At 37.0% G+C, this 13,728-nt stretch overlaps 1 protein-coding gene across 1 annotated transcript in view; it reads left to right on the top strand.

Moving 5' to 3' along the window:
- Positions 1–6,176: 6,176 nt before the first annotated feature.
- MARCHF1 (membrane associated ring-CH-type finger 1) overlaps positions 6,177–13,728 on the top strand; it is a 244,950-nt gene continuing 237,398 nt past the window's right edge. The window contains exon 1 of the mRNA XM_037058324.1: positions 6,177–6,324. Coding sequence (XP_036914219.1) covers positions 6,214–6,324 — 111 coding nt within the window. The 5' untranslated portion in view covers positions 6,177–6,213. The remainder of the gene's footprint in view (positions 6,325–13,728) is intronic.

Genomic DNA, 13,728 nt, shown 5'->3' with positions numbered 1-13,728 from the left:
ATTCTTTCACCTATCATCTGTTGTTATTATCCTGAAGCCTTGTTGCTATGGTGGTGAGGTACAGGACAGCAGAAATAGTTTATAGTTTTATCATTAAATCTGTAGCCCAGGGCCTGCTTTCCTGGGCTATGGCCTTCACAGATGTCCTTGCCAACTTCTCTAGCCACCTTAGGTGAGGCAGGAAGGCTAGAAAGGCCTGGAGTAGGAGAAATCACCTTCATCCTGGTAGGTTAATATGACTCATCTGAGCTCCTTTCCCCTGGTCTCTGTTATGTTTCACAATGGTTACTCTTCCCTTCTTCCTACTAATGCCACAGTGGTTTCTTTATCAGCTATTCACACTGAAATGTAGGTACGTTTCCTGGTGGTAAAACCCTTGCTAAGAACCAGTCTCCAGGAAGTTCTCACTCCCAGGATCATCCCCCCACTAACACGTAAAAATCACTACAGCTTCTCTCCACGTATTCTGAAATTAGCCACATTTCTCTGTATTCACCTGCCTTGGCATATTTTCGAGTGGTGTTTTGTCATGCAACCTCACCCTCTGATGGTGCCAAACAAAATCACTGGTTTTCAGTTTCTTCAGTTTTGTCGTTTTTGTGAGGAGGAAAGCAATGACTTCCATTACATGTCAAAGCTTAAACCAGAAGTCCCTCACATTTCACTTCTCTGTCCAAAAGTTTGCTCAACGTATGTACTGAGGGTAGATCAAGCACAGTCAACGCCGTGAAGAATCTTTATAGCCAAGAATAAAGAACGACTCCCCCATCTGTGGCATGGGTATGACTTTCTCTCCATCTGCGGAGACACTTTCCTGAGCATATTAAGACTGGAGGAGTCGAAGGTCTCACAGTTTTCCCAAAGTTGCCTACCTAGAAGCTGTCCCCTGCTTCTGTCTCTCAGTCTTTAGTGTAAGGGCTCCTGTTGCTGCTGAAACTGTCTCCTCCAAACAATGTCCCCCTCGCCACTGCCTCAGCAGAGGAGGGAATGAGACCAACTCTGCCTTTCATTGTGCCGTTTCTTTATTCATCACCGGGCCTCCTCACAAGGCTAGAGTGACTTATAAGACTTCACAGAAAGATTGGTGCTTCGAAAAGGAATTGCAAGGTGGAGGGAGAATTCTTAAAAAGGAAACTGTGTACTAAACATATCTCCCCTCTAGTCTAAGAGAAGGCTTAAGATTTAAACCTCACTCTGAGTCACCTTATGCTTCTCCCCATTTCCTAACTGAACCCAAAGAGGAGCTTTTCTTTATCATTCATTTTGTTATCAACAATTGTTTCTTGGGCTCTATGTCAGTTCATGTGCCGCATTATAGAGTAAAAGCGTGAACTCTCCATTTGAGAAACCTCGCATCCTACTCATAGAAATCAGAAAGCCCCCAGGATGTGTTTCCATTTCTTAACAGTAAACTTAACAAATATGGTTGCCTTTTCTAAGGACCATGTGGTCTAAGGACTTTCAAACTTTACTCTCCGTAGGTGGTCCTTGGTGGCTTTTAATACTGCAAGTCTCCGAGAGCAGGCTTCCAGAGTAGCAGTTGGTGTTAGAGTTTTCTGCGCATCTAGGGAGCACTCTTGGGACTCATACACACACGCGCACACACACACACGCACCCCTCCAAGGAACACACTTTCATCCTCAAAAAGATGCAGTTCTATGAGCCAGGGAAGCATATTTCTAACTGCTCCTTCCTTTTACTTGCAAGTTGGTTCTTTCAGAATGGATATTGAACTTCATTGTTATTCTGGGGGAAGAACATGTTCAGTGGTTGAGATACAATATTTCTTAATGACATTTAGCTAAAAAAATATGTACAGCCTAATTTCTCAGATTTTCGAGTGATAAATCCTTTCAAATTTTTGGACAAGGACTATTCTGAAGAGTCAGATGTGAGGATGACTATCTGTGTGCATGGAGGTGGTGGGGGGGACTCTCCAAGGTACATGTGTGTGGTGAGGAGGGATGGCATCTGGCCAGGCCCTTACCTCTACTTTACTGCATATGCCACACAGAGGGAAAATTTTCAGAAGGAAATAGTTGAGGGGGTGGAAGGCAAAGTTGAGGCAAGCAACGGCACTTTTCGTGATGAGTAGACTTTTTTATTTTAAGATTCAATTACATTAGACTGGGGTACAATAAGTATAATAAGCTTCACTTACTGGAAAAACCAGTTGGGCTTTCTTCCTGCCCCATTGCAGGACCCCAGGCACACCCTTCACATAGTGTTTTACTTGAAGAACAACCCTTGGAGTCCACCACTATTTACATATATTACAATGTGATTGATGTCCCCTGGAGTTGTGTACACAGCTGGTGGTGGCTGATGCCTTTGGAATAGCAAAAATTGTAATTCTCATGTAAATTATTTGTAATTTCATTTTCTTTGGAGAGTCATCCAAAATCAACCTTCTTCTTCAGCTGATGCTGAATCAAATATCTTTTCTCAAAGTTTTCATAGAACTCATCACACTGTCAAAAGTTGGTTGGTCTACTTGTCATGTGAAGTCTGAACTCCGAATCTCTTTAATACCTTTACTAATACTTTCGAGCACAGTGGCTGGCACAAAGGCAGGGTTCAGAACGTGGTTCCTGAATTAAACGTAAATTATTCTCCATGAGATATACCCAATTGCCTTGTAATTTTTCTCTTCCTAATTTTAATTTGTTGGCATTTTAGTTCACAGAGAATGGACTGTGCTCCTATTTATTAAATTAAATATCTGCTTGAAGTAGCATATTAAAAATTAAGCTTAGTTAAATCTCAATTTCCTGTAATCATTAAATAAGTTGCTCATTGCTGCATCTCGTATTAGCTTGGTTCAATGATTAGATAGCAATTAACATGAATACTTAATGACCACTTTCCTATTCTGATATAATACTGATGATACTTGCAGTTTAAAGTGCTTTAGGGTTAATTATAAATGCTCATAATTTGCCTACCCTTCTGACTGACAGTACCTTCTTATGCCTAAGAATATGACGAGTACTTTAGACCTATGTGGGAAGGATGCTGGTCTGCAGAGGCTTGGCAATCAACATCGTTAACTCTTCAGTTATCTTGGATCACCTCAACTAGTTCAAGGCTCTCTACTCAATCATCAGTGGTGCAAAAAAAGATTTATTTTAAATGTCTGAGTGTTTTGTGATAACAGAAAGGAAGACTTTTTCTTGAGCAAGCAACTATCACAGTGTCTTACCCTCAAGAATTTATGGGACGAGGTGGTAAATTTCACTTTTTTTCCCCGCCTCTCTCTGTTTCAATTTTTTCTACACCAATGCTAATTCTTTTGTGGCCATTTAAACATTGTTTTTTTCCTGATATAATTCTTCGATTCTAAGGGAACTGGTAAAGTCAGTGGGTGAATATTACACAGAGTCAGTCGTTAGACAAAATTCCTCTCTTACAACGTGATGTGAGTATCCAGTGTAGTATTGTAACCATCGTAGGCCGTTTCCACATTCTCGTATATTCTTCATTCATATAATAAAAAGCTGAAGAGAAGCTTGTGGTCAGATACCACTTGTCGTTTCACAAACTCAATTCTTCGTAAAGATTCCCATGAATACGTCCACATTCGATTATAAGCTTTCCAGACTTCCAGACCATAGCCTTGTATCCTGTTTTTTTTCTGTTTTCCCACAACAGAGAATAGTAGTACAGTGGCCATGGAAAATATTCCATGATGATTATGAATACATTGCTTAGGTTAAAAAAAGTTCATATGTATCTTATTGAATTATTTAGCCTACCAATCATTCTAGGATTAAGATAATAACTGTTATGGGCAAAACAAAACTCAATGCAGTCGACATTTTATTATACTGCTTCAGCAGTTATTATCAGAAGTTTAATAGCTCTGTCATGATGACATGTTGATAGCAATTCATCAAAACAGTTCAAAAGGGTGATTTGCACAAGCCAAGTTTAGGGAAGGCATCTATGATCAAGAGGAGCTGGAAGTCACCATGGCGTTTAACAAATTTAAGTTTACAAATCAAAAATTTGGTGAACCAGAAAGATCTTTGTTAGTCTTGAATTTTGAAATTGTCTAGAATATTGCAATGAATTTAGCTCAAATCAAAAACAAAAGTGATCCTCACCTGGTGACTCTCCCATGCCTCCTTCAGTACCTGTTACACACAAGGAGTTCAGTAAACCCTAGTGGATTAACGTTGACTGGATCAGGAGGAACATGGCTATGGGCCACTGCTGTCCCTATGAAAGCAAGCTGTGAGGGAAATTAAACTGTTTTATTTAATCTCTGAAACTGAATGGGAAATAAGAAGTTAGCAGGCTTTAAAAACATATCCCAGAATGGGTACCGATATCATTTTGTGGGCTACTTTATTATGCTTTTTTATTCATGCATGAATTCAACATTTTATTATAAGTATGAGAGTGCTATTTAATTAGAAAGTTAAAACTTTCAGAGAATTAGTGGCAAATGATTTACAAGTAGAATATTTGTTTATACTTGGTTGTACTGTTTTGGTCATTATGAATCATAGCATAATGATTCCTTGCTTTTGAATAAAGATACAAATTTTCATCTACTCTTAGCACACTTCAAGAACTGTAATTTAAAGCTGATGAGTAACCAAGATAGCGTGTCAGGGAATGCAGAAATATTTACTTATTGTGGAGGGCAAATTAACTGAGTATGCAGATTTTATATAACACAGATATGAATTTTCAATAAAATCTAAGGCAGTGTGTTTGAAAGAGCAAGCATTAATAATTTGTTGCTCATTTAAACAATTGTTTTCAAGGTCCCTCACCATTTTCCCGTACCTGAAATGAATGATTGACTCAGATCACCAGTCTTATTAAGAAATCCATTCCATTGAATATCTTAGACTTAATTTTTATTAAATTTTTATCACTTCCCTCTTTACATTGTTCAGATCCATTTGACTTGGGCATTTTGTCATTTAGAGTAATAACTCATCAATCTGTTAGTGCAACCTTCCTTTATGTTACTTTTCTTCGTGCTATGAAATGCGCTATTATGAGTCCCTGCAATGTTATAAACCACCAGATTGCTAATTGCTTTTGATGCTGTGAAAAATAATTACTCCACATTATTTTTGATATTTAATTGACAGTGTAATACATTTAACTAAAGACCTGCAATAAACTATTTCTAATTACTGCGGGTGGTGAAGTGGAAGAGTGGGTTGTAAAACTTTACAAGGGAAAGAATGTTTTCTCCATTATGTTAAAAGTCACTGTTGATATACTTTTTCAAAGACCCCCCCCCCAATTTCCCCAAATGGGAAGTTCTAGAAAGCTAGAGAAGTTGTGGAATACTTGTACTCACACGATAGCAAGGAGATTTTTTAAATTGTTATCTTTTAAACATTGTCCTGGTAATTGATGTCATATACTAGGATTACCACATTTACACTAAAATTTTTCCTTCTTTTGTTAGAAGAATTTTACGAGGTAGAGATCATACATTGCTAAAATGTGTAATCTTTGTCACTGGCCTGTGTTCAAGTTATTCTGCATTGGTAGGCCATTCAGCTGAAAATCTGTGTCAAATGTCAGATGTCATTGAATAGGGAGCTATATCAGGAACTGGGTCTGTTCTTAGCTCCCAAGTTAAAAACATGTTATAAACTGGTTCCTGAAGATAACACTTAGAACCTAGTGCAAGGAGTTCCCACAGTCTAGAAGGGTCATAAATTGGGGTAAACCCATTAAGCTCATTGAGTAGATGTATACTGTCTTTATTCCCCTGTGGCTCTGGGATATTTTTAATAATCAGCATATTCTCTTTCCCCCCATAACCTCTGGTTAAAATAAAATGTCTCCANTCAGGAACTGGGTCTGTTCTTAGCTCCCAAGTTAAGAACATGTTATAAACTGGTTCCTGAAGATAATACTTAGAACCTAGTGCAAGGAGTTCCCACAGTCTAGAAGGGTCATAAATTGGGGTAAACCCATTAAGCTCATTGAGTAGATGTATACTGTCTTTATTCCCCTGTGGCTCTGGGATATTTTTAATAATCAGCATATTCTCTTTCCCCCCATAACCTCTGGTTAAAATAAAATGTCTCCACTGGTATTTCATTAAATTGCTTATTTAATTTACATTATGTACATTTTCCAAACATAGACAACTAAAATAAGTGACCTGTTTCAGGGAATGTAAATTATTTTCAGAATTTCAGAAATTGAAAAGGGATAAGAGGAAGGAGAAAATGCTGGGCTGGTGTGAAGCGATAGCCCGGAACCCTCACAGAATTCCAAACAACACCCGAACACCTGAGATCTCAGGGGATTTGGCTGATGCCTCACAAACCTCCACATTGGTGAGTGAAAAGTTATTTTTACCTCAAAATAGCTCTTGTGTAAATGGGCAGTAAAGAAATGGGGAGAGGGCTGACTTTCTAAGAACGTGTTATCCTTGTTTACAATAGTATTTGCATTTGTGTTATATTGTTCCTATAGATTGTTCAGTTAATGGATATTAATAGAAATATCAGTGTCATGTAATCATGTTTAATTCAGATTAAACAGTTTTTTCTTTCTATTTTTATACCCTTCCTTTATGTCATGGATGTTAGATATTTAGTATATATCTTATGTCCTATACTTGTATAATAGAATTGATGGAGCAAAACAAATGGAGTTACCCAAAAACAATGAAAAATCAGAATCACATATTTTAATATACATTATAAAATGCCTGAAAAAAAGGGATTCAAAATTATAATTTTGTATGAAATTATGAATTAAATAATTGCAAAAGTGATTTGAAAATAATTCAATACTATAGTCCTTTATGTTTATTTATCTGCTTTACGTTTAAATGCTCAGCTTCAAGTATCCATTATCTTGCAGCAATTAAGAAAAGAAAACTCATTAGCAAAAGGGGTTTTATGCGCTCTTTGTTTAGATTTTTGCTGCAACATTCTTCATTTTTATTTAAAGAAGGAAAATTCCATTTAGTTTGTAAGTTTTATTTCAACATATTGGAAAAGTTTTAGCTATTGTTTTACCTGGTATAAAAACAAGAGTGTTTTCATTAGCCTAATTTATTAGCTGATGAACATATAATTAAATATGAGCAAAGATTGTAGATTTGTTTTTAAGTTTGAGCCATTTGATAATTTCTGTTGTTTTTGCATAGAAATAATGATCTTGAGCAAACATTGAGTGGGTGTAAGAGAAACCATCTCAAGGAAGAGGCTTCTGTTGCCAAAACATGGTTGTGGAAGTCTTGCTTAATTTCATCCTCGTAGGTTGTGAGGGGGCTGAGGGTGGTCAGAGTTCTAGGGAATAGATTCTTGGAAATTATTATCCACACGGTCATCTCATTCTTTTGTAAATTATTATTTTAAGTAAAACTGCTTGGAATGTGCTAACACTATTGAAACACGTACTATACATTATTTATTCATAAAGCTGGACTTTGTCAGGTATCGTGCAGTAGCTAAAAATTTTAAAATACAAAAAGATTTCAGTGCTTTTATTAAAGTGGCTTTAGGGCTTAATTCCTATTTCATAGAGTCAGAGATCAAAACCATAGAAAACCTTAAGCAAACATTTGGCCTGGCTTTCTCTTGTAATTGGGTAACCTAATATTAGCTTCATTGTACAGATGTGTGAAAACTGTGGCCCAGAGAAATTAATTGACTCCACAAGTGTCACTTAGTAAATGATGAAAGGATTACTGGAGGCCAGGTAGGCTTCCCCAGCCAAGGCTTTTTTCTACGATGCGGTACTCTCTCACTTTCTTGATGATATTTTCTTCCCATTCAAACACTTTTAATAGAAAGAAAGAGACACCAAGTTCCCAATTGAATTAAATCCAGTAATTAATCTGTTAAAATTTAATGCTTTGTTGGAGGATTAACTTCAGCCACTGTAACGTAACCTCAAAAACTCAGTTTCTTAGCATAGAAAAATCAAATAGTTCTTTCTCATTTCACAGGTCATGTGTTCTCCTTGATGTTTCACTGTTCAATGATTCAAAGATACAGAATCTTTTCATCCTTTGATGCTGCCTTCTTACGCACATGGCCTCATAGCTCACTGAGGACAAACCAGGGGCTACACGGCCCATTGTGCGTGGACTATTACGGAGCAGCCTTAAATAGGTGGACATCCTGCCGTTGGACAGAACCTAGGCTAATGGCCACATCTGAACTGTAAGAGAGGCTGGTAAATGTTAGGCAGCTATGTGACCAGGAAAAGCAGATGGAGTTAGTTGAGCATCTAGTTCATTTTCTCCACAGTCCATCTTCCTAGTTGCTAAATATTCATGCCATGTTCCTACTCTCTCATGAAAGAGGATTATTACATCCCAAGAGAGATCATTAAACATTCTTTCGGTCACTGCATTCAGCTCAAGTCTGTGGCGGAGAATCACCTATGAATAAATCACCTGTATTTTGCAACCAGCTCCCACCACACATTTATACCCAATATACTGATAGGGTGTAGGAAGAGGAAAACCACAATAAACACTCATGCTTGGGAGAAAGAATTAGAAACACATGGGAACGAGAGGTGAAATCCTCCTGGAGGGGCACTAGGAAGCCTCCCTAAACGAGAGGTCAGGGACGATCCCTGAATAGGCTTGTCCCTTGTACTGGGTTCTCCCCAGCCTCTAGTAATGCCCCCTGGGAAGTTCTTCCTTTTCTATTATTCTGCTTTTTCACATGTGAAGTGCCTATTGAAGGCTGTATAGCCTGAAATATTTTTTCCTGTTTGGGTGAAATGATGGGTCCAAGAATTGTTGTAAGTCTTAAATATTTCAAGAGTCATATTTCTGGGATTGTACTATTTTACTCCTACAGTACTCTGAAATATTCATGGGCTTGTGATCTATTTGCCCCCTGACAGTCATGTGCCTGAGTGAATTCTTTCTTGGATGCCCCGATTCCTCTTGTCCCAAGTTTCTCTCTCAAGATAATATTTTTCTTGAAAAATAGGAAGGTAGAGCACATTTTCAAGAAATTTAATCTTTATTGTTTTTTTCCCATCACCATTCAGTCCCCTGTATTCCCCTGCCCCCCGCAGTCACCACACTGTTATCCATGTCTATGAATCCTTTTCCTTTTTGCTCACCCCTTCCACCCTCTACCTAACCTGATGTTTACCAAAGATACTTTGTTCAAATGAGAAGTTTTACTTTAGCTCTAAATCTCATATTTGCCTTCAGTCACTTTATTCAAATGTAGAGTTTTATTCAATGTTTGCTACTCAACTCTCGTGTCAATGCCATGTACCACTGTTTGGGGTTTGGAAGAAGCCAGATGTTTTGTCCAATAGGCTGAATTCTGAAATGTCTGAATTCTGTCTACTTCTGGTTAGGAACCTATTGTACTTTCACTAGCTAATTCATTTCTGAGCTCATATTTCTTTGATAACACCTTGCACAGTGTAGCCAGTCATAGTCATCTTGCGTTATTGCTTTGTTTTCCATCTATTTTGTCTTCTGCCAGCCTAGCAGTCCCACTGTCTGCTACTCAAATTTATTGAAACAGCAGCTTTACTCAGAGTTTTGTCAAGATACTGTGCAGGTAGGGCTTTCCCCCAGTGATATTTGTTTCCTTGCCACCCGTTGCCCAACCGTTAAGCAAGTGCTGCGTAGTTTAGATTTTGTTGTAATAGCACAGGCTTTCTTCCGCTGCCAATATCTGCATGGGAACAGTTACAAAAGTTAAGGTACTACCAGGAAAACAGAAGCCAATAATTTTAACAGAGAATATAATTTGGAAAATCATTTAATCTGCTGTTGGAACACTGAAAAAGTCAAGAAGATATACACAAGTTTTAGAACAGCAAGAAGTAAGGATCACCATACAGAGGAAGAGCACAGGGAGGAGGCTGGCGTTACTGGACCCTAAGCAGCTGAGGAGGGACCCCCAGAACTGCACCCCAGACTTAGGAGGGATGCTCCTCCGCTGCCGCAGGGTGCACTGTGGTTCAGAAGAAGGACTCTGAGGATGGAGGACCCAGACTCCTGAAGGAGATGCACTTCTCAATCCTTATATATTCAAGTGGGAGGGGCAGTAAAGATGGTTCAAGGAGAGTGAAAAAAAAACAACTTAAATGCTGGGCCCAAATTTTACTGTGGACTTACAGAAACGTCACTGGGATGACGCTAAGAGACACCGAGGGTCACAAGAAGCAAGTCCCCTCTTTGTTCCCCTTGTAGTCTGGCTTCCTGTAGCACTAGCATCGGCACAACCTGCCCACGCCGTAGAGGGCAAGGGAGAAGTCTGGTTGAAAGGCATGTAGATCTGACACCTTAAAATGGAATTTAGAAAAACAGACTTAGAACTGATGATATAAGCTTAGTATTCAGAGTGAAAATTAAGAATATGAGCTTTAAGAAATAAACTCATACATTTCAATATCTTAATATGATAAAGGTTTGCTTTTGCTCATGATTGTCCACCTGAATTCAGGGATCCCTGTTTCTCCCATCTCATAGGGCCACGGTCTTGAACTCAGATGAGTTCAAGAGCTGAGATGTATACAATACAAATTTAATTATTCAAATGGTATGGAAAGAGTAATTGTTAAGAATTCATGTAATTCACTGCAAATTGTAACGGCTCAGGTCTTCTAATTTCTAGGTTTACACCCACATGAGAAGTGATACTGTAGTTTGCATACTATACTCGAAAATACTGTAAGTCAAAAGTTAAATGACTCTCCTGAGTAATAAGTAAGAGGTGTGAATTGCTGAGCGTGACTTCTGTCTGATTTTAAATTCTAAGATTTTTTTCCAATTTGCTATAAACTCTCTCTGGTAATAAGAAATATCTTATTGATAATACACATTTAAAAGATCAAATTTGAAGTGACTGAACAAAGTATCGCTTTACACAATCTGACAAGTATTTATGAGTAAAACAAGCATCTAAAATGATTCATGTTTAATTATGTCATAATCTCTTATTTTCAAAATAAAAGAGTTATGTTGAAGGTTAAAGTTTCATATTTACTAAGCCTATGAAAAATCAGAATAATGTGCTTTATTTTGACTTTTTTTAGAAGCATGTGGGTGGATTGTATATTTTATTGAAGAGTCACAACATTTTCAGCTTCTTTTGTTGTTTTCATGGCTTACAGACCGCACTGTTATTTCTTTTGATTTATATTAAACCAGCCCACTTGGACATTTGTGTAATATAGAAATAAGCCCCTAAACTTCAGACTTTCTAGAATTCCATTCCATATGATTTAAATGAACACTGTCATCCCCTGGATATTATATATAAAATAAAGAAAGAAATGCATAGAATTCACCCAACTTTTATTAATTGCAAGAGATATTAACATTAAACAGTAATATCACAAAAGAGCAAAATTTGATGAAAACCTAAAGGAAAGTAAGTCAGGTGGATCTTTTCTATGGACAGAGGAGTATAACACATTTTTTTCTTATTCTTTGCCAAACTTGTAAAAATGAGGTGGAGTGTGTATCATTTGCTTTTGGAAGCAGCCAAATCAAAGTTTAATAGGTTGAAGTATTTTGTATTAAAATTAACAAAATATTTTAAATTATTTGCCTTCATAACATTCACCAATGAAATTGATTGAATTGATTGCAGTATGATGTATTGTATCTAATGTATGAAACTTAATCACCAAAGTAGAGTGGAGAATTACATCCTTTTGATAGATAAATAAAACTGAGGGAGAAAGCAGCATGCTTCATAAATGAGTAATATGGAGATGATATTGATTTTATAAATGAAGGACATGGGTATGAGGACCATATGTGTATTATCAATGGTCTAGATTATGTGCCTAAAAGTTTCTTTCCCTTTTCAGAGCCAACTTCATTATTCAGGGCTTGGCCCATGTACCGTAACAATCTTGAAGACAATCGATCCTAATATCGCACTCATTCACTCCCTACCAATTCTGGCTTTCTCTTTTTATAAACCCACCTTTGTCTATAAATATTTATAGAGGTATGAATGCACATTGGTTTATTTTCTACATTTTTACACTAGACTATAAGGTGGAAAAAGAGAAGATCTGTCCTATTTACCTGTCTCTGGTGTGTGCAATAGAGGGGAACTTAGCACAATCTGCGGAATGGATGGACAGTTTGAACGGAGAGCATTTACTGAACAAAAATGAGGTTGCTTTTTGTTCATAAAGTCTATTAAGTACAATATTTCATATATTAAATACCTTCTTCTTATTAGAAATGTCCGATGCCTTAAAATATGGGAGAACAAATTTTGAAAATCGAAGAATTCTGAGATGATTTCTGTGACACACGGAGTTAAAGTTTTAGAAAGGAAGAGTATGATTATAAAAATTTACATTCTGTTATAAAAAAATTCTGCCTTTGATGAGAATTTTAAATATTGCCGATAGTTTTCCTAATGCATAAGAGGATGAAATATAACTTTGTCCTTAATAAGAAATGATGTTTGCCAGTTGATATTTATGAGAGTCATCTTCCTCGCCCTCCAATTATCCCCATTTAGTTTAACCAGGCTACAGGAATCACATATAAGCCTACAGCGAATGGACTGGTATTGCCTCACAAACTTAACTTCTCTTAGAAACCAAATATAAGTTAAATAGAAAGAGGAGTTTGAGTATATTAAGTTTCTTATTAAACCTATTGACTTATTTTCAACTGGCTCACCTTTATTTCTTTTAGTCCCTGAGCAAGAGGGCCAGTTGTTTATTGTGCAATGGAATTTATACATTCCAAAAAGAAATTATATCAGGGCAGATAGAGCTTTCAGGATTTTTTAAAACTCATTTTCTTTCTCCTTTTAATTGTTTCTGATTTGGTCATTTATCAGTTATTGTTTATGATAGCTATTACAAAGCCTTTACTAAGTACTGCCAAAGGCAATAGTGAATAAATTTTTATTAGAATAACTATAAAAAATGAGGGAAATTAAATAAAAGACATTATGTTTTCAAGAGCTTTGACTTTTATAAAAAAGCAAAATCATTAAAAATATATCCCAGTGGTTGTTATGGAAACAGATTGAATTGAAGGCTGCAAAGGGGGAGACTGATGCTTCAAACATCACACCATGAAGAAAAATTACAGTCTCTGTGCCACTTAAAGTCGCATATTAACATTAATTGTATAGTTACTGAACAATGTCAAAACACAAATACTCACAATAGTAATAACTGAACTAAAAATGCCCCTCATACACAGAGATCTTTTCCTCTAGGGGGTAAATCACAAGACCATGTTCACAGCTGCTCTATATCAAAATGTATCACGTCTGTCTGTTTAATGTAGACATAAACTGAATTGTGAACTCTTCAGAAAGATGCTGAATTCTCAATAGTTGAAGTCTACTATCTGTATGGTGTTTAGGGCACATGAGATTTTAAGCATCCTGATTTCATTATCTGAGGACCGATGGGCAGAGTTGTGGATACACAACTAGGAGAGGCCTCGTGTATAGATGGAATCGAGGGACAGTTTCTCTCCACTCACCAACCACAAGGGTTTCTTTGTCCTTGCTTTGGTGGGAGTGTTGTTAGGCTTTTTGGAAAGGGGTCAGGCAGGATCAGTTAGGTTGAAATTTGTCAGCTTGTTTTTGCCTCAGTAAAAATTGTAATCTGGAAATAAGTGGAACATTCAAAGTGAAACGGAAGGACTCCAGAGCTTCTTATTCAAAAGACAAGCGGCATCGAGTTCTGAGAAATATTTATATCTCAAAACTCAATAATTAACATGCAACCATAGTATTTCAATT

Source organism: Sturnira hondurensis, unplaced genomic scaffold (genome assembly GCF_014824575.4).
Source record: "Sturnira hondurensis isolate 20B ecotype Veracruz unplaced genomic scaffold, ASM1482457v3 Scaffold0010128, whole genome shotgun sequence".
In the NCBI taxonomy this organism is placed as follows: domain Eukaryota; kingdom Metazoa; phylum Chordata; class Mammalia; order Chiroptera; family Phyllostomidae; genus Sturnira; species Sturnira hondurensis.
The sequence above is the reverse complement of the archived record's forward strand: the minus strand, read 5'-3'. Positions and strand labels throughout refer to the sequence as shown.